This window comes from Balaenoptera physalus (assembly GCF_965194825.1).
Source record: "Balaenoptera physalus genome assembly, chromosome: 6".
Lineage (NCBI taxonomy): Eukaryota > Metazoa > Chordata > Mammalia > Artiodactyla > Balaenopteridae > Balaenoptera > Balaenoptera physalus.
In genome coordinates this window covers 132,228,707-132,248,427 of record NC_138885.1, presented here as the reverse complement: position 1 = coordinate 132,248,427, position 19,721 = coordinate 132,228,707, and the positions used below count along the sequence as shown (strand labels likewise).

At 43.1% G+C, this 19,721-nt stretch overlaps 1 protein-coding gene across 9 annotated transcripts in view; it reads left to right on the top strand.

Moving 5' to 3' along the window:
* Positions 1–19,721, top strand: part of USP40 (ubiquitin specific peptidase 40) — a 95,048-nt gene extending 75,327 nt beyond the window's left edge. For all 9 annotated transcript variants that reach the window (XM_082466261.1, XM_082466260.1, XM_082466259.1 and 6 more), the window contains 8 exons: positions 1,831–1,957; positions 3,967–4,061; positions 5,388–5,506; positions 9,645–9,710; positions 11,978–12,188; positions 12,328–12,423; positions 16,423–16,517; positions 17,821–19,721. In XM_082466261.1, coding sequence (XP_082322387.1) covers positions 1,831–1,957; positions 3,967–4,061; positions 5,388–5,506; positions 9,645–9,710; positions 11,978–12,188; positions 12,328–12,423; positions 16,423–16,517; positions 17,821–17,932 — 921 coding nt within the window. In that variant the 3' untranslated portion in view covers positions 17,933–19,721. The remainder of the gene's footprint in view (positions 1–1,830; positions 1,958–3,966; positions 4,062–5,387; positions 5,507–9,644; positions 9,711–11,977; positions 12,189–12,327; positions 12,424–16,422; positions 16,518–17,820) is intronic.

Here is a 19,721-nt window from a genome sequence, read left to right as displayed (position 1 = left end):
CCCCAGCCACTTGGGGTCCTCCCTCCACAGGCAGCCAGTTTCCTCTGTATCCTTCCAGAGGCACGTGCTTTTTAATGCACACACACACGTATGTATGTGTATATACATAACATATATGTACACATTCATATGTATATACATATTTTTATTTACACAAATGATTATAAGCTTGACACCCTATTCTGCACCTACCTTTTTTCATTACCCCCATATATATGCCATATCAGTACCCATAAAGTTATCTCATTCTATTTGATGTATATAGAGGTACCATGATTTATTTTTTAACCAATCTCTTTTCAAAGAATATTTAGGTTGTATCCAGTCTTTTGTTGATACAAATAACACTGCCAAAAATATCGTTTATTTGCCATTTTGCCCATATGTATCTACAGGATATTCCTAGAATTGAAATTGCTTTGTCAAAAGTTATGGCCTACCATAATATAACCATACTTCTAAAGAGGGACCCTGAGAGTGTTCCATGGTTTTTGCTACCATAAACGACGTACAGTGACTGTCTCTGCGTGCACGCGCTAGTGTATCAGATGGGAACTCCTGACCGTGGAATGGCTGGGTCAGAGGGCTGGGGCACTGTAAATTTTGGCAGCACCCACTTACCATCCAGAAACTTTGCAGCAGCTTACACTCCTGGAACCAACTGACAGGAGTTCAGCTTTACTCACAGTTTCACCAACGTAGAATATTATTAGACTTTCTGGTTTTTGACAGGTGAAAAAAAATGGAGTTTTTTGCTCTGATTTACATTTATTTATTTACTGCATGGAAGTTGAGTATTTATTAATCTTCACCAATTTGATAAACAGAAAAATATTCTCATTTTAATATGCATTTCTTGAAATACATATTTAAAATACATGTTTTTTTTTCACATTCTCATCTTCTGTTGTTGGAAATTGAGCACTGTAATAGCAACTGATCTTTCATTTAGTAAATCTATTCAAGTTCTTTACCCACTCAAAAAAGGGGTGGGGAAGAACCAGTTAAATTAGTAAAACTGAAATTACAGAATGTGTTTAAGGAGATGAGTTTATTTCATGTAGTTGGTATACAGGAATGCACCTTAGATCAATAGGTTGTTGGATCTCTATAAAGTTCCTTTAGAAACTTTTATAAATAAAAACTGCATGTAACTGTTGCATTGTGCTATGGTGCTCTTACAATGCCTGAAAACATTTATATAGTTTGTTCTGTCAAATGTTTTGTTAGTTTGTTTATACTTTTCACTTACTGTAGCTACTAAGATATAGAACAGGGACTTCCCTGGTGGCACATTGGATAAGACTCCGCGCTCCCAGCGCAAGGGGCCCGGGTTTGATCCCTGGTCAGGGAACTAGATCCCACATGCATGCTGCAACTAAGAGTTTGCATGCCACAACTAAGGAGCCCTGGAGCCGCAACTAAGGAGCCAGCGAGCCACAACTAAGACCCAGTGCAACGAAATTTAAAAAAAGAAGATATAGAACATTGGTCCCAGTCATCCTAAAGACTGATTTTTATGATTTTAAACTTTGATTGTAAAAACAGTAAACAAGTATAATACATGACAGTTAATACATACATCTTAAGGAAAAATAAATTCAGGAACATTTTCTGTATCAAGATGTTTCTTTCTGGGAATTCCCTGGTGGTCCAGTGGTTAGGACTCCTTGCTTTCACTGCCGAGGGCACAGGTTCTGTCCCTGGTCAGGGAACTAAGATCCCACAAGATGCTTGGCCTGGCCAAAAAAAAAAAAAGTTTCTTTCTGTGGAAGTAGAAGTTGACTTAATCTGTGTGCATCACAGCAGTTGGAAATCTCCATTCCTCAGGGTTTCCTGAAGGTGCCCATCTGGTGGTACCAGCCACGGGGTCCCTTGCATCGCTGGAAGAGTCATCAGGACCAGACAGACTGTACCTTTTCTCAGGGCGGCGTCTGGAGAGCTGATTCCATCCAAGGTGAGAGTGCAGCGGAACTACAGCAGCCAGTGTGTCATAAAGAAAAGTAAAACGATTGCTTCTGCTGAGAGGCCACTGAAATATGTATGTTTTAAATATAAGGTTGAAAATCACAATCTATTCCATAATTCATAGTATAATAATAATACCATACTATTTTTATACAGTCGTTTGTAACCTCTATAAAATACCATCTTTTTTCTTGGCTTTACCTTTCATTTGCCATCTGTTATTTTTATTATCGTTATTATTATAGCAATATATTACATGTTTTCAAGGAATTGTTATATAATATCACCTCTTAAGCGCCTCATGGCAATAGGCATAGCGGCCCCAGTTACTGAAACAGACTAAGACATTGAAGCTCCAGTCGCTTCCAGTGACTTCACTGCAGCCCCAGGGGGCGGAGACGCAGGGCTGGAGTCCGGACCCCATGCAGCTCCTGTTCTTTCTGCTGCCGCCACCCAGGAGCTCCTTCAAGGGCGTCCCAACTTGCTGACTTCTGAGAAGACTCACAGACAGGGTGTAAACATATTATTTCACTCTGTCTAAGTTTCTTCTCCACAGGCAGAATTCAGCACACACGTCATGATGAGCAAAGGCAGGGAGTTTGAATTGCCATTGTAAAAAGTGGGGTTCCACTTCATTATAAGAAGATACAAGTTAATCTCCTTTGTAACTGTAGATAAAGAGAATATATTTTGAGTAGGACCAAGTTTTTATATTTTTTTCCTTTTATCATGCTTAATTATTTAGCTTTTTTAATGCCTTGAAGTATTATATACTTATATTTCTTTTTATCTTTTAAAATTCAGTACTGAAACTAACATAAATGATCTCCTCACTTTTTGAAGTTAGGATTATACAAGAGCAATAAAATACTTCATGTTGAATTAGCTATGAAATTGGCATTAAGTTATTTTTTGTTTGAGTGATATTAGACATGTTAAACAATTCTAAAAATGATTTTGTGATAGAATAATAATTACAACTTAAAAAGCAGTGTGTTTCTCCGTGAAAGTAAAGAAAACAGTTCATTTTTTTGGTAGTCCTTCTGTATCACAACATATGGCAAATGTTTTTATTTCTGAGAATTTCCTAAAAGTGTCTTTCAGGTAGTACCGGCTTACAGCATCCTTAAGACACAAGCAGAGCCGCTCCTGAAGAGAGCTTTTTAACTTCATTTACTTACAATTAATTCCCTATTATGTGTTAGCAGTGTGCCCAGCAGTAAGCAAAGACATTTGACTAAAGCAAAAATGAGTCAAATTACTGACTTCAAATTTAGTTCTCAACTTTTATATCCAGAGTTTTATATGAGAGAGCATTTTGTTTTCCCCTTTTTAAAGCAAATGTAGAAAGGCCTTCCTGTTGTCAAGAATTCTTTCAGTCAATAAACATTTATTGGACATTTATTGTGTGGCACCCACCATTCCTGGCACTGGAGAGACAAACAAGATAGATGACCTGTTCTCTCTTGAAAATCATGTTCTGTAGGGGAGATAGATTAGGGAAAAAAAAAAAAATTATATATATATATATATATATATATATATATATATATATATATGTAAAAAACACATGTATACACACACATAAGAAAACAGACAAAAGAGTAACAAGTTGCGACAAGTGTTACGAGAGAGAAGCAGGTCAAATCAAAGATGAGAGCAGGGAGGAGTATCCAACCAGCAGAGTCCTCTTTGAGGAGGGAGAGGGTGTGGGAAAGCGCATTCCAGGTAGACAGCACAAGTGTTAAATCCCCCAAAGCCATTCTAGTGAGAAGAGCTGGTGCTGTGCCCACAGCATGCTTCCTGGCTGCCCACCTATTGGGCGCTGCTTCCTCCCCGTGAAGTCCTGAGGGGCTGACTCGAGGAATTCAGATTCTGAGTTGCCTGGATGGAATTGTACTAAACCCGTTTGCAGTATCAAAACGTGGCCTGTATTTCAGAAATAAGAACTAAGTACGTCCAAAGCTCCTGTCAAACATCTTGCTCTGTCCTTTGTAGATGCTCCCAGTGACGCGCATGCAGAAGTTTCCCTCCGCTACTTGGGAGACGTTGAAATCTCAGAAGATGCTACCTTGGGGGAGCTGAAGTCTCAGGTCAGCCTTCCTCCTGCAGCGCACCTTAGTGGTGATCTGGCTGCTTCCAGTGAGATATTAATATATTCTTCTATTTCCTTTTCCCTCAATTACAGTCTGTTCTGATAGGGCATGTGGTATATGCCATGTTCAGTGGTGAGTACCCAACAGGCCACACACACATATTGCTCAGACAGCTCCCTGGGTTTGTTTCTACCAGTTGCCTGTGGCTTTCATTTATCCCCTCTCTGACAGGCATGCTGTGCTTTCATTTGAAATCTCCTCAGTGACTTGCAGCTTATGTTCGTTTTGATTTTTTAGGGAAACATTTGTTGGAACATTTGTAAAGCATTCACTTTACTCCTTTATTTACATTGTTTTTGTGTCATTGTGATTCATGTGTTAAATGTTGTTAGTAAAAGCTGTGTCGTCAGTTGCCCAGGAGGTCAGAATATCAGCTTTATGTTAGGATGTTAAACTAGATAGTGTATTGTTTTCCTGGACATTAATACTCACAGGCAGGGTGTTCTGTCCAAATGGAAAGGCTGGGCTGAATACAACACAAAATGCTTAAGAAGCATCTTATTCTCGTTGGATTAAAATGAACATCCCTTCTTGCTCTTAAAGGAAAAAAGTGTAGGTGCATGTAAGGTGAATATCAGTCATTGATTGACTTCTTCTGTGTGTCTTCAATATCTGAAATACCTTCCTCAAAAAAAACAAATGGTTTTATTCTAATAAGAACAAGTAGAAAGAGACTTTTTTTCTTATATTAGATTAAAAGATACAAAATTGCTGTTTCTAGATTTAAAACGGATGAATATTGGCCATTTTATATACTACAGCCTAAGTATATAAATAGTTATCCACCCCTGCAGAATTAGTACAGCAGTTTGGGCCTAGCATTTGGATCCAGAGATTCTGAAATATTTCAAAATCAGAAGTTATTTCCATGGCAGAGCAACCTTTGTTGAATTATATTAGCACAGATGGAAGTTGAAGACGAGTCCTTGCTTTTATTAGAGAGGCCGCCACTCTTGAGTCATAGTCATATAGAAATTAATTTTAAAGTTTCATTTTCTAAAACATAATCATTGAAAAGGAGCTTTTGGCTCAGATTTAGAAACAGAAAAGTCACTTATCTTTCAGGCTGATTTCAGTAGAGAGGAATACAAAAATTACTCAGGGTTAATTTCATTTAAACGATATTCCTGTGGAGTTTTTGGTAGATATTATCATTACTTAAGATACTCTTTCCCTTAAATGTCACTGTGTAGCGCTTCATTTTTTTTTCCTAAAGCAGTCTATTTTTAAGAGTGCTTTTTCAGATGTCTGTTTCTTTTCTAGGCCATGACCTTGCCCTCCTTCTCGGAGTTCTCCATCCCATCGCCCGCCTTCCTTAGAGCCTGGACGGTGGAAAGTAAGCGCCCCGGCAGGCTCTTACGAGCCCGTTATCAGCAGCTCAGGTAGGGTTCTCAGTGAACTCTCCTCAACAGCCCGTTCTAGGTCATTCCACATTTGTCAGGTGGATGATACTTTTTATCATAAATTAAACTCTGAGACAACTTCAGTTTCTCATATTAAGTATAAATGTAGTTTCATCTGTTTTTACTGTGGTCCAGAGACTGTGGACAAAATTTTGATTGTTTTTTCCCCCCAGCTTTATTGAGATATAATTGACATATAACACTGTATAAATTTAAGGTGTACAACCTATTGATTTGACAGACATATATTGCAGAATGATTACCACCATAGCATTAGCGAACAACCTCCATCACATCATATAATCGCCATTTCCTTTTTGTGAGAACATTTAAGATCTACTTTCTTACTAGCAGCTTGCAAGTATATATAATTCAGTGTCATAAGATGAATGCGCTCTGGGGATGTCATGTACAGCATGTTGATTATAGCTGATGACTGGGAGTGTGCACCCTGAGACCAGCATCTCCCCTTTCCAGCCAGTCCCGGTCCCTGGAAACCACCATGCTAGCCCCTGTTTCTATTAGTTCAGCTTGTTTAGATTCCACGTATAAGTGATACCATACAGCAGTTGTCTTATCTCACTTAGCATAATGCCCTCAGGGGCCATCCATGTTGTCTCAAACAACAGGATGTCCTTCTTTCTTATGACTGAATGATACTCCCTTGTGTGTGTATGAGTGTGTGTACACGTACATACATACACCACATCTTCATCCCTTCATTGGTTAACAGACACCAGGTGTTTCCATATCTTGCCTACTGTGCATAATGCTGCAATGAACATGGGAGTGCAGATAATCTCTTTGAGATCCTGTTTTCATTTCCTTTGGTGAGGTACCCAGAAGTGGGATTGCTGGATCATATGGTAGTTCTATTTTTAATTTTTTGAGGAACCTCCATACTGTTTTTCCATAGCGGCTGAACCAATTTACATTCCCACCAGCGCTGAACAAGGGTTCTCTTTCCTCCACATCCTCAAAAACACTTGCTATCTCTTGTCTTTTTGATGATAAGCATTCTAACAGGTGTGAGATGATACCTCATTGTGGTTTTGATTTGCATTTCCCTGATGATTAATGATGTTGAGTACCTTTTCATGTACCTGTTGGCCATTAGTATGTCTTCTTTAAAAAAAAAAAAGTCTCGGGCTTCCCTGGTGGCGCAGTGGTTGAGAGTCTGCCTGCCAATGCAGGGGACACGGGTTCAAGCCCTGGTCTGGGAAGATCCCACATGCCGCGGAGCAACTAGGCCCGTGAGCCACAATTACTGAGCCTGCGCGTATGCAGCCTACACTCCGCAACAAGAGAGGCCGCGATAGTGAGAGGCCCGCGCACCGCGATGAAGAGTGGCCCCCACCTGCCGCAACTAGAGAGGGCCCTCGCACAGAAACGAAGACCCAGCACAGCCATAAATAAATAAATAAATAAAATAAATATTTTTAAAAAAAAAAAGAAAGAAAGAAACAGTGTTATTCGGGACTAAAAAAAAAAAAAAAAGTCTGTTCACGTCCTCTGCCATTTTTAAATCTGATTGTTTGCTTTTTGCTATTGAGTTGTATGAGTTCTCTATATACTTTAAATATTAACCGCTTAGATTTGCAGATACTTTCCGCTGCTTCCTAGGTTGCCTTTTCATTTTGTTGATGGTTTCTTTTGCTGTGCAGAACCTTTTTATTTTGATGTAGTCCCACTGGTTTATTTTTGCTTTTATTGCTTTTGCTTTTGGTGTCAAATCCAGAAAACCACTGCCAAGGCTGATGTCAAGGAGCTTACTCCTCTGTCTTCTTCTAGGAGTTTTACAATTTCAGGTCTTAACGTTCAAATCTTTTAATCTATTTTAAGATGATTTTTGCATAAGGTGTAAGATAGGGGTCTAGTTTCGTTCTTTCGCATGAGACTGTCCAGTTGCCCCCGGCACCATTTATTGAAGAGACTCTTTTCCCCATTGTGTGTTCTTGGCTCCTGTGTCATAAATTAATTGACCATATATGCATGCATTTATTTCTGGGTTCTCTATTGTGTTCTTTTTTTTTTTCTTTGGCCATGCTGTATGGCATGTGGGATGGTAGTTCCCTGACCAGGGATCAAACCCATGCCCCCTGCAGTGAAAGTGAGGAGTCCTAACCACTGGACCACCAGGGAAGTCCCTCTTTTGTGTTCCATTGATGTATGTATCTGTGTTTATGCCGGTACTATACTGTTTTGATTACTATACCTTTATAGTATAGTTTGAAATGAGGGAGCATGATGCCATCAGCTTTGTTCTTTCTTAAGAAAAGATTGCTTTGGCTATTCAAGGTCTTTTGTGTGGGTCTATACCAATTTTAGAACTGTTTTCTATTTCTAATTGAAAAATGCTTCTGAAATTTTGATAAGGATTGCACTGAATTTGTAGATTGTTTTGGGTAGTATGGACATTTTAATAATGTTCTCCCAATCCATGATGATGGAATATCTTTCCATTTATTTGAATCTTCAATTTCTTTCATCAGTGTCTTATAGTTTTCAGTATACAGATCTTTTACCTCCTTGGTTAAATTTAGTCTGAAGTTTTTTATTCTTTTCGATGCTGTTGGAAATGGGATTGTTTTCTTAATTTCTCTTTCTGATAATTTACTATTGGTATATAAAATGCAGCTGATTTTTATATATTGATTTTGTATCCCACAGCTTTACTGAATATTCATTTATTAGTTTTAACAGATTTTTGGTGGAGTCTTTAGAGTTTTCTGTAAATATCATCATGTAATCTGCAGATGGAGACAACTTCACTTCATCCTTTCATCCTTTCCAATCTGGATGCCTTTTATTTTTTTTTCTTGTCTAATTGCTCTGGCTAGCACTTCCACAAATGTGTTGCATATGAGTGGCAAGAGTGGGCATCCTTGTCTTATTCCTGATCTCAGAGGAAAAGCTTTCAGCTTTTCACCATTGAGTATGATACTAGCCATGGGCTTTTCATATATGGCCTTTATTGCACTGAGGTACATTCCCTCTATATCCAGTTTGTTGAGAATTTTTAACGTGAAAGAATGTCAAATGCTTTTTCTGCATCTGTTGAGATGATATGATTTTCTTCCTTCATTCTATTAACATGGTTGTATCACACCAATTGATTTGCGAATGTTCAACCATCTTTGCATCCCTTGCAGAAATCCCACTTGATCATGGTGTATGATCCTTTTAATGTACTGTTGAATTTGGTTTGCTAATATTTCTTTGAGGATTTTTGCATTTATGTTCATCAAGGATATTGGCCTTTAATTTTCTTTTCTTATAATGTCCTTGTCTGGTTTTGATATCAAGGTAATGCTGGCCTCATAAAATGAGTTTGGAAGTGTTCCACCTGTTCTGTTTCTTTTTTTTGGAAGAGTTTGGGAAGGATTGGTATTAATTCTTCTTTTGGTAGAATACATCAGTAAAGCCATCTGGTCCTCAGCTTTTTTTTGTTAGGAGGTTTTTGATTACTGATTCAATCTTTTTTTTTTCCTTAATAAATTTTATTTATTTATTTATTTATTTTTGGCTGCATTGGGTCTTTGTTGCTGCGCGCAGGCTTTCTCTAGCTGCGGCGAGTGGGAGCTACTCTTCGTTGCAGTGTGCGGGCTTCTCATTGCGGTGGCTTCTCGTTGCAGAGCACAGGCTCTAGGTGCGTGGGCTTCAGCCGTTGCAGCACATGGGCTCAGTAGTTGTGGCTTGCAGGCTCTAGAGCACAGGCTCAGTAGTTGTGGCTCACGGGCTTAGTTGCTCCGCAGCATGTGGGATCTTCCTGGACCAGGGCTTGAACCTGTGTCCCCTGCATTGGCAGGTGGATTCTTAACCACTGTGCCACCAGGGAAGCCCCGAATTCAGTCTTCTTACTCATAATTGGTCTGTTCAGATTTTCTGTTTCTTTATGATTCATTCTTGGTAGGTTGTGTGTTTCTAGGAATTTATCCATTTCTTCTACGTTGTCCAATTTTTTGGTGTATAATTGTTCATGGTAGTCTCTTAAATTTTTAGTGTTCTTAAATGGTATAATATTTCACTTAAGAATACCTGAAATCGGTAAAAAAAAAAAATTTGAAAAAATTATGTGATATGTCATTCGATATTATTTTGTTTCATTTGTTATCAGGGAGTATAAATTGGGACAGAGAACTGAGATCTGCTTAGAGCCGCTTCAGAAAGAAGAAAACTTGGGGTAAGATGTCCTACTACACATACAAAATTATACACTTGTCTGATCCCAATGGATAGTTTCCTTACTATCGATTAAGGTGTTAAATTTTTTAAGTGTTTTTTTCACTGCTTCTAAGGAGTCTGGCAACTTAGATTGTGTTCTAGAAATGTGTTTGTATGTCTGGTGTCTAGATCTTAGAACTCATTTTTCCATACAAACGGAATTTTTCAGTAAGTCCCAATGCATGTTGAACCCATAATGATCTTGAAATATAAGCAAGATGCTCATCCCAAGCTCTTATCAGTGCCTGCAGACAGTCTGTTGTCAAACCGATTGATAGTAACACCTGACATGCTGCCCCTTGTCCTACTTTTTTCATCCTAATATCACCTGACATACACTTATTGAATTATCAGTTACTATCTGTCTCCCACTACTAGAGTGTAAGTTTTGTGAGAGCGAGCACTTTGTTTTTTGGTCACTGCTGCATCCCCAACACCTAGGACAGTGCCTTTGTCATAGTCAATAATTATTTATGGAATAAAGAAGCACCCCAACGTTGTCCACGTTCAAACCTACCTATTCTTTTTTTCATTATAGGACATTCTTTTATAAGACATTTTTATCAGTAACACCAAATATTAAGATTCCTTTTACCTGATGTGACACGATGATTCTTGTTGCCCTCCTGTTGTATAACAACTCTACTCTTTCAACCGTGTGACCTTCATTTAATCCCACTGTTTTATAAAAATGCATTCTTAACGCAAATTGTATTACTAGGAGTAGTTTCCTGGAGGGGAATTTCTGGATCAAATGGTATGGACATTTTAAACCTCTTATTTGTTAAATTCCTTTCCAGGTAAGTTAATACCATTATGTTTCCACAAGCTGTGTTTCTAAGTATTTATTTCACCTCACCATCGAACCATCATTGAATGTTGTCATTGTTTAAATGTTTGCTAAATTGATAAATGAAAAATGGTTATCTTGTCTCATTTGCTTCAATGCTTTGATTGCTAGTAAGATTAGGGCATTTGTTCAAAGGCTTGTAAACCATTTGTATTTTGTGAGTGAGTGAATTGTTTCATATATTTCGCCTGTTTTTTATGGGGTCTTAGAAAAAAGTCTAATTTGTGTGAGCTCTTTCTATAATATAGAATATATTATATTACATAATATAAATTGACCCTCTGTCATGTTTGTCGTGAGAAGTGTCCTTTTGAAGACCGTGCTGTGCACTTACTTAGACCCCCTTCCCCATCCGCGCTTCTGTCCTCGACTGACCTCCAGAGCTCTTGCCCTCCCTCAGTGAGGACCCTGGCTCCTCGTGGTCTTCACCCAGACTCTGTCACCTCCTTGGCAACTCCTGCATCTCCACTGACCACACATTGTATGCCCTGGGACCTCAGCTCTGCTCACTGACCTCAACAACACCTACACCCTCTCAAAAATTCCTTCTTGACCACAGTCCCCCGCTTTCAGTCCAATCTCCTAATTCACTGGGCCCTCGCTCTCCCTGCGTTGCCTGTTTCCTCCAATTGTGTTACCCTTTCTTTAGATAAAAACACCAGTATAATAGAAATACAGCATTAAAATCGTTCATTGTCTCACCATCCTTAAAGTTTTCATTTCTCCTCTCCACCTTCCAATTCTTATCTGTAGTTTTTATTTCACATCCTATCTAAAATAATCTCCATACGTCTAAATTTCTTTCCGACCTTTCTGAATGTTTCTCCTCTTTCTCTTCCTTCAAGGACCTCTTATCTGTGCTTATCTCCTGCAAAGGTTTCCTTTGCTCTTAACAACTACACCCATCATCTTCTCTTCCTAACTCTAAGCCCTCAGTTTCTTCTCCCTGGCTAAGTTTTCTGCCAGCTTCACAGATTCTGGTTCTTGAAATCAGCATTTCCTAGGAAGTCGCCGTAGCGGGAAACCCCTCTTCCCTTTCATCACCGGGATAGCCCTGCCAGCCCTTTCAGCTCTGTCTCCAGTCCTCCTCCCTCCGCGCCCCACTGAGGAACTTCTTCTTCCGCCTTCAGCCTTGCCTGCTGCCTCCCCAGGGACTCTGCTGTGGACTCAGAATGGGAGCTTACCTCCATTCTGGGTCAGGATTGAAGGAAATCAAAGTAAAGGTTTCCCACTAGCATTCAGGGTTTAGGGGAAAATCTCTCCTTATAAAAAAAAAACAAGAGTCAGAGGAGAACCTTTGCTGTTCACACCTGCCGTAGTTACTGCATGTTTCCCATTTTGTTGCAAATCTGACATTTGACTGTTTTCTGATGCAGCCCCCAGCATGTGCTGCTGAGGACACAGATGCGCCTCCCTGGCAAGAGGGCATATGCCTTGCCCGTGGACTTGGTGTGGGACACTGCCCGAGGCTGGACGGCCGGCTCCCTGAGGCACCGAGTGGCCGATTTCTATTCTCTTCCTGTGGAGAAAATTGAAATTGCCAAATACCTTCCTGAAAAGTTTGAGTGGCTTCCAATACCTAGCTGGGTAAAGTTGTGGGGCTTCCTCAGGGAAATCGGGCCTCACTGGCATAGTGAATAATTAACTGCAGTTTTCCACAGACAGGGAATTTAGTCAGAATTTGAGATTGAGTTTTCTTTATTCAAGATACTTAATTTTTCTGTAGAACCAGCAAATTACCAAGAGGAAAAAGAAGAAAAAGCAAGATAATTTGCAAGGGGCGCCTTATCACTTGAAAGATGGAGATACTATTGGCATTAAGGTAAGTTTTTAACAGTAAACTTACCACTTCGACAAAACACCAGAATCAATTTTATAGAGAAGTTTTATCAAATCTTCAAGGCATAGATAATCCCATTTTATATAAATTGTTTCAGAAAGTGGGGGGAAAAAAGAGGGAAAGCAGACAACTCATTTTTTAAAAAATAAATAAATAAATTTTATTTATTTATTTATTGACTGCGTTGGGTCTTCGTTGCTGCGTGCAGGCTTTCTCTAGTTGTGGCAAGTGGGGGCTACTCTTCGTTGCAGTGCGTGGGCTTCTCATTGTGGTGGCTTCTCGTTGCAGAGCGTGGGCTCTAGGCGCGCGGGCTCCAGTAGTTGTGGCTTGTGGGCTCAGTAGTTGTGGCTCGCGGGCTCTAGAGCGCAGGCTCAGTAGTTGTGGCGCACGGGCTTAGTTGCTCCGCGGCATGTGGGATCTTCCCGGACCAGGGATCGGACCTGTGTCCCCAGCATTGGCAGGTGGATTCTTAACCACTGCACCACCAGGGAAGCCCCCAGAGAACTCATTTTATGAGGCCAGTAGAACCTCAATACCAAAACCTTAATTTTGCGTCTGACTTGAATGAAAATGTTCTGAAGTTTTATCACTAAGTGTGTTGCTGTAGGTTTTATGTAGGTACCTGTATTAGGTTAAGACATTTCCTTCCATTCCTAGTTTACTCTAAGTTCTTTTTTTTTAAATCATGAATGAGCACTGGATTTTTAATATTAAATTTTTTTTAATATTAAATTTTATTCTGTGCTTTTTCTGCATCTGTTTAATTAGCCATATCGTTTTTCTTCTTCAATCTGGTAATGTAGTGTTATTACGTAAACATGTTCTCAACACCGAGCCATCCTTGCATTCCTTGGACAAACCTACTTTGTTGTCATATAATAATATTTTTTGTATTAAGGGTGGATGATTTAAATCCTTAATTTAAGAATTAATAATTTATTAAATTATTGATTTATTAATAATTTGATTCTTGACTTAAATAATTTTTTATATTAAGGAATAAGTATTCCCTTAATCACTACTTCTGTTCTAAACATTGTACTAAAGAATGGGACCAATGTAATATGAACTTCCACCCAACGAAGAAAAGCAAATAAACAAAAATTGAAAGACAGGTAAAAGAAATTCTGAAAGGAAAATACAGAACTGTTCTTAGTTTTTCTACAGTCAAAGCATCATCTCTGTTTAAGAGAGTTCAAAAGGTTGTAAGATCAATGTACGTAAAATTACAGGGTACCTGGGGATACGCCCAACAGAAAGACTTATAAGCCCTTTTTGGAGAGTATTACAAAAATAGTGAGAGGCATTAATGCTTCAGTTAGATACAGAATCATATCATGTTCTTGGAAGGGAAGCCTCACGACAGTAAAAATATCAGTTTTCCCCACATCTACCCCAGTGACAAACCATGGAGATTAGATTAAAGAGAATAAATTCATGTGGAAGAGCAAAGGGCCAGAGAGCTAAGATATTTTTAAAGAACAAGATCGGCGTATTGCCGTACCAAGAATTCAGACTGATTACACACCTGTGGTGACCGTTTAGCTTAGGGGCAGGGGAAGAATTGAAATAGAGCCTCAAAACAGAATCACCCATATAGGGAAACTTGACAGGTATTTGAGGGCAACATTACAAATGGATTATTCCGTAGTTACGGTCATAATTTTTATTTCATTTTCATAAAGAGGGTCGCCAAATTTGTGTAAGCTTCGGGCCCAATAAAATCTGTATCCACCTCTGCTCACACCTATATAACAATCAGCATGAAGACTTAAATGTGAAAAGCATTTCAACCATTAGAAGAAAAGATAAAAGAAAATTTTTTATGACTTAGTTCAAGAAGAATTTCTTAAAGGAAAGGATCAATAAATTTGACTACAGTTGACCCTTGAACAACACGGGTTTGAACTGCGTGGGTCCAGTTACATGCAGATTTTGTTTTCAATAAATACATACAGTACTACGTGATCTGCAGTTGGTTGAATCCACAGGTGTGGAACCTCAGATACGGAGGCCCGCTCTGGACTTGAGCACCCCAGGAGTTTGGTTTCTGTGGCAACTCCTGGAACCAGTCCCCTGTGAATACTGAGGGACGACTGCACGTTAAAAGTAAAACCTTCCTTTCATCAAAGGAGACCGTACAAAATGAGAAAACAGGCCACAAATAGGAAAAGATACCTACAAGGATATGACCAACAAGGATTATTATCCAGAATACGTAAAGTACTTCTACAAATCAGTTATGAAAGCATAATCTTTGCCCATCTCTCCCCTATTGGGTAACGCCTGGCAATTCCCAGAAAACGAAATGGCCACAAAGCAGATGAAAAGATAGCTTCCCAGTAACCAGGGACCTGCAAAATAAAGCCGGGAGCTGCTGGGCCAGACTCTCGGGTCTCCCGTGCAGCACCAGGAAGAGGGCCAAGTAGACAGCAGTTGGCCGTAGTAAGGCTGCCCCATACGATGCAGCCAGGTAATTCTACTTTAGATATAAATCCTAGAAACACCCATGTGTATGGGGAGGTGTACAGAAATGTGCATTGAAGGGCTCTTTGATTTGTAATAGCATAGATTGGAAAGAACCAAAATTACCCTTAGAAAGGGAATACATAAAATGGGAAAAAGAAGTATTGATATGGTGGTAGAGAACACAGCAGATACAACAGATAAACCAGAGCTACAGATGTCAGTGTGAACATACATCCAATTATTTAGCGTTGAAGAAGAAAAAGTCACAGAACAATCATTTATAGAAAGTATAAAACCAGGTAAAATGCTGAGGATTGCTGGGAGTCACGTTCCTGTGTAGTGAAGACAAAAATGGGAACAATCACACCGAAGTCAGCGGAGCACTTACCTCTAGTGAGGGGAGGGGCATCAACAGACTGTGCTTCTTCCTCGAAAACTAAAAATGAAGCAAATATGGTAAAAGGTTAATACTATCAATAGGTAGCTCTCACTGAGCATTTTGTATTTGCCGTCCATGTATACATTTAATTCAGTTTTTCCTCATAACAACCTTAGAAAGTCGTGCCATCTTGAGCTGAAGAAAAGGAGGCCAGGGGGTTATGTGACGGGGGCCCGTGGACAGGGGCCGCCGCGCCCGCCTCCTGCCCCCCGAGAACGTGGGCGTCTGTCCCAGGGTCTCTGTGTTTTCTCTGATTTTGTGATGTTTCATAGTTTTATAAAGCACATCATATATATCATTGGAACTAAAATTATACTATTTATCATGCACCATTTATTGGAATAGAGATTATCATCTTTGTCACAGTGTTTTTCCCACCTGAGAGTGGAGAAGCAGCGAAGTCCTCCTGCAGCCCTTCAGCTGACGTGTCAGACGCAGAAGGGCCACCACCCCCGTAATCAGCATTAACTCTCCCAGATCCGCACTTGGGAACACGGCCAGTAACCCTGGGGTCCCTAACGCGGGGGTCTGGCAGGCCTCAGAATTGCCGTGTTGTGATACACTTTCCTCCCGGGCACGTGTTCTCAGGGTTAGTGTTTTGGCTGGTGGATGCTGACGGAGACCAGCCTGTGGGAGCAGTGGGGTCTACAGTGAATCACAGTCTCTGACCGACTGTGAGTCCCGGGAAGGCTGAGGGAGCGCCTGCTCCTTGTAAAGCACCGGGGTGGCTCCCGGGAGATGCCAGGAAGCCCAGAAGCTCAGGGCGCAGCTGGGGAGGCGCAGGGGACGCAGATGGCAGGGTCGCAGGCCGGTAGGCAGCCTGTGCCTGGGCCTCGGCTCTCTCGGGGCCCCTTGCCCACTCACTCGGGGAGCAGTAAACGGTAACCCCGCCTCACTAGGCTCACTTTGTTTTCATCAAGAGCTAGAATGTTTCGTATCAGTTACTAATCTGGTTTATGTAAATTTGGATATCCCCTTTTGTCAATTTAGGTGATTGTTTTACACCCATCTCTCTTAAACGTAGACTAAAAAGATGTCTGAAAACATGGCTCATTAATTATTTTGAAATGCAGAATCTCCTGGTTGAAGATGATGATGATTTCAGTACAGTCAGAGATGACATTGGAAGAGAAAAACAGAAAGAGTTCGCTCTGGGGAAAAAGAAAAGGTAAGTGAGGGTCCTCGCCTGCGTGACAGATTCCACTGCTCTCGCTGGAAATCTCCTGACTGAGGCGTGGAAAGAAACAGCGGAACCCTCCTCCCTGCCTGCACTTGCCCACCTTCTCTCCATCACCTCCTAGAGTGGCTTCCTGGGGACCGTGCAGGAGAAACCTGGGCGCAGCTCACTGCGAGGAGGAGGCCCCTCCCCGAGCTCCGGGTCTCGTTCTCCCTCCTCCGGGGCCCTGTTCCTTCAGTCAGGCTCCCATCTCCCCACACTCGGCCTCCGCCATCCCTGGGTCTCTTCCTTCAGACACCCGCCCTTTCGTGTCCAGGATTCGCGCGTCCTGACCCTGCTGCAGCTGTCGCCTCCCATCTCTCTCCACCCCCTCCGTCCCCTCCAGGCAGTCAGCCAGGCTGCTAGCCCAAACGACCCTCCCCTTGGAGGGAGCTCCCTCCCCCGTCCATCTTCCCCTCTGCTCTGCCCGAGCCACTTCACCTTGGGTGGGCTCGCTCCTTCCTCTTCTGTACACAGCCCAGCTCTCTCCTGGCCTCCAGACCACGTACACCTATCAGAATCTACTGGAACCTTCCACCAATGCTGATACTTCCAACTCCACATGCCTGGACCTGGCTTCCACCACCGTGGTCCACATAGTCATCCCCCCGCAGGCCACACCAGGGGTGTGGGTGGCCGTCCTAATCTGTCCCCACTTCCAGTCTCCTGAGGTCTCGTGTCCTGTCCCCGTTCTAATTGCTTCTGGCTTGGTGGCCTCTCCTCTCTGCCTGCCTGGGCCAGGCCCTGCTCACCTCAGCCTTCCTCTCCTCCCACCTTCCATAGCTTGGGCACCAAGTGTCAGGCGTTGTGACGGCAGCAAGAAGACATGCCCTCCGCCTGGCCTGCAGGACAGGGAAGCGAGGGCCGGGGTGGAGGCGGTGTCCCCCAGGTGTGTGACCCTGTAACCATGTACGGAGCTGGCGTTTCAGACGTGAGCATCTGTGAAGGTCACGCTTGGATTGGGAAGGTGAAGCAGGAAAGACTGCGCTGCTCTGAGACACCTTCCCTCAGCAGCTGGGAAAAGGCCCGAGGCTGAACCGCTCTGTGGGGAGGGCGTGGGAATGCGCCCCGGGGAGGGGTACACGGAGGCCCTGAGGGAGCAGTGCAGAAATGCTGCCCAGACTGTCAAGTGTGTCTCTGCGGCCCGCCCTGACTTGACCCTGAAAGTTGGAATGAGGTGTGGAGTCACTCCTCGACCGGGTAGGGCCCTTAGCGTCTGGGATGTGACCCCGTGACGGCCTCTGTGTCCCCGCAGCCAGGAAGCCCTTCGTGTGCGGAGTGGCGACGTCCCCTCTGGTGCAGAGACGCCCACCCGCCCCCGTGGACCAGAAGCTTCTCTCTCCATCCACGTTGGGAGCTTCAGATAGCACAGGGCCTCCATGCTCCTGCTGCAAGTCCTGGCCCGTTTCCTGCTTTCTGCCCGGTGCGGACACGGACTCAAGGCCCTGCTTTGTCACGAGCAAAGGGGGCGCTCCATCGCAGGCCAGGCGAGTGCGCTTGTCACCCGGCTCCGTGGCGCGTCCCCCCGGGCTGGCACGGACCTGGCCGCGCCACAGATGCCAACCGGCCGACACCCTCGTGCCACCCTCGAGCCCCGCCACCATCTTTATACAGAAATCGACTAGTTCTGCATTAACTGCAGGCGTGGGTGACGTGGCACGTGGCGCATCACTGCACACCTGCCCTCTAAAGTACACCCGCCCCACTCTCTCTCACGCTGTTCAGGTGACTCCTTTGGTATCTGTAGCCACCCAGGCTCTGACAGCTCGGCTCACAGCGATGGGCTGGCCAGGCTCACGCTGTGACGTAAACAGGAGTCTGCTTTCTGGTCCCCAAACAGCACGTTTCCCCTTTGGTCTGAGTTAGAACTGGTTCTGAAGCGTTACCTCCCTTTCCGGGATGAGGAGACCGACGGGGCATCCTCTGAGGTCAGGTGCCGCTGGAGAGGGGGCAGCATGAGGTGGGGTCCGGCCCGTGCTGTCTGTGGTCAGAACATTCCCGCCGGGGCCTCTTCCTTCTGGGAGCCTGATGGGCAGGCAGGGTCATGGCAGCCAAGCCTGGAAAGGGCTGAGGGGACAGTGCGGAGGAGCCTTGATTAAAATGGGAAAAAAAGAAAATGTGAACCAAGAGTCTTCTTAATGCGGCATAGCTGGCTACCACATTTAAAAGATGTAAGTGGTATTTACGACAAATACGTCGCGTCTGTGTTACTGAGCTGAGGGACTTAGGACACTGGGGTGATTCACTTTCTCAAGCTAACTCAGTCGGAAGCAGGAATTCCTGAGAAGATAAAATAAATTCTTTACTTTTTTATACCTCAGTGATGCTTCATAGCGACTCTCTTGCTAAGTACGGTTATCTTCTTGATTTCACAGTTTTTCATCAGCCTTTTTACCACTGATGCTATTAAAATAGCTCTTAAATGTAAGGGATGGAAAGGAAATGGCAAATGGGGACCAGGTCGCGGCCCGCACCACCGGCTTAAGGATTCGAGTGAACGTTGCTCCACCCGCGCAGCTCTCCCACAGAGCCTGACCGCGAGTGGAACGAACGGCCCTGCTCTTCCTTCCTGTCCTCCCTCCTTCCACACAGTGTCAACACCACCGCTAGAAACTCTGGTCTCTGTGTGTGCGTCTGAAATTGGTGGCTCGCGAATTATGTGCTAATTTGTATTGAAGCAGTCGTGTTTTAAGTTGGACTTTGGCGAGTGCTTCCGGCCTCTCAAACACTAACTCTGTCTCAGGAGACGCGCACGTGGGGTCCAGACTCTCCAGACGCACCTGGCGGGCAGTGACGAGGCCGAAGTGTAAGCTCCCTGACTGACCGCCCCTCTGTGTAGAGGCTGTTCTGTCCCCTTTCCCGTAGCTGACAGGGCTCCTTGGTGCGCCCCTTCATTCCACTGTAATAAAACATTAATGCACTAACTGAAAAGCCTGGCTTCTGAGAAGCCAGCGGCCTCGCTGGGCGTCACCTACCACGACAGGCAGGGGTCGAGGCACGGCACGGTGTCCGCGGTGAGCGGCCGGGGCCTCGGGTGGTCTCTGCTTGTCGGCTTGCTCCCCTCCTTCCTTCCAGTTCGGGGATGGAGTGGGGCTCCAGGGAGAGAGCTGTAAGAGTTTGTTAAAGAAAAAATAAACTGTTCAATTTGTAACCTCC